At 37.9% G+C, this 393-nt stretch overlaps 1 protein-coding gene across 1 annotated transcript in view; it reads left to right on the plus strand.

The window, feature by feature from the left end:
- LOC106881263 (multidrug resistance-associated protein 1-like) overlaps positions 1 to 393 on the plus strand; it is a 5283-nt gene that overhangs the window by 1102 nt on the left and 3788 nt on the right. The window contains exon 3 of the mRNA XM_052975181.1: positions 160 to 271. Coding sequence (XP_052831141.1) covers positions 160 to 271 — 112 coding nt within the window. The remainder of the gene's footprint in view (positions 1 to 159; positions 272 to 393) is intronic.

Raw genomic sequence — 393 nt, forward strand, 5'->3', positions numbered from 1 at the left:
CACACACACACACACATACATATAGCTAAAAGAGAGTGAAGCAGAATAAGCTGACTGGAAATTCTGCATCGATCTGAAGGGAGAGCAAGTTAACAAAGATTTTCTCATTGAATCTTGTTTATATTCAATGATATTCAGACTTATCTTTTCCATATATAGTTGCTGAGCTGAATATGAAAATACCACAGAGGTCTAACTCAAGGAGTGACTCGACTAACAGTGTTCAGAATGACAATGAGATTGAAACAGCCTATGAAAATGAAAAGTCAATGTGAGTATTTTGCAGTCTGTAGAAGAGGAACAATATATTGGAGGAAGGTCAGTCTCAAAGTGGACTAACAGTTGTTGCTTTACCCCTAGATCATCCTGGACCAGAGTACTGCCTATCCAGAT

This window comes from Octopus bimaculoides, chromosome 20, assembly GCF_001194135.2.
Source record: "Octopus bimaculoides isolate UCB-OBI-ISO-001 chromosome 20, ASM119413v2, whole genome shotgun sequence".
NCBI classification, from domain to species: domain Eukaryota; kingdom Metazoa; phylum Mollusca; class Cephalopoda; order Octopoda; family Octopodidae; genus Octopus; species Octopus bimaculoides.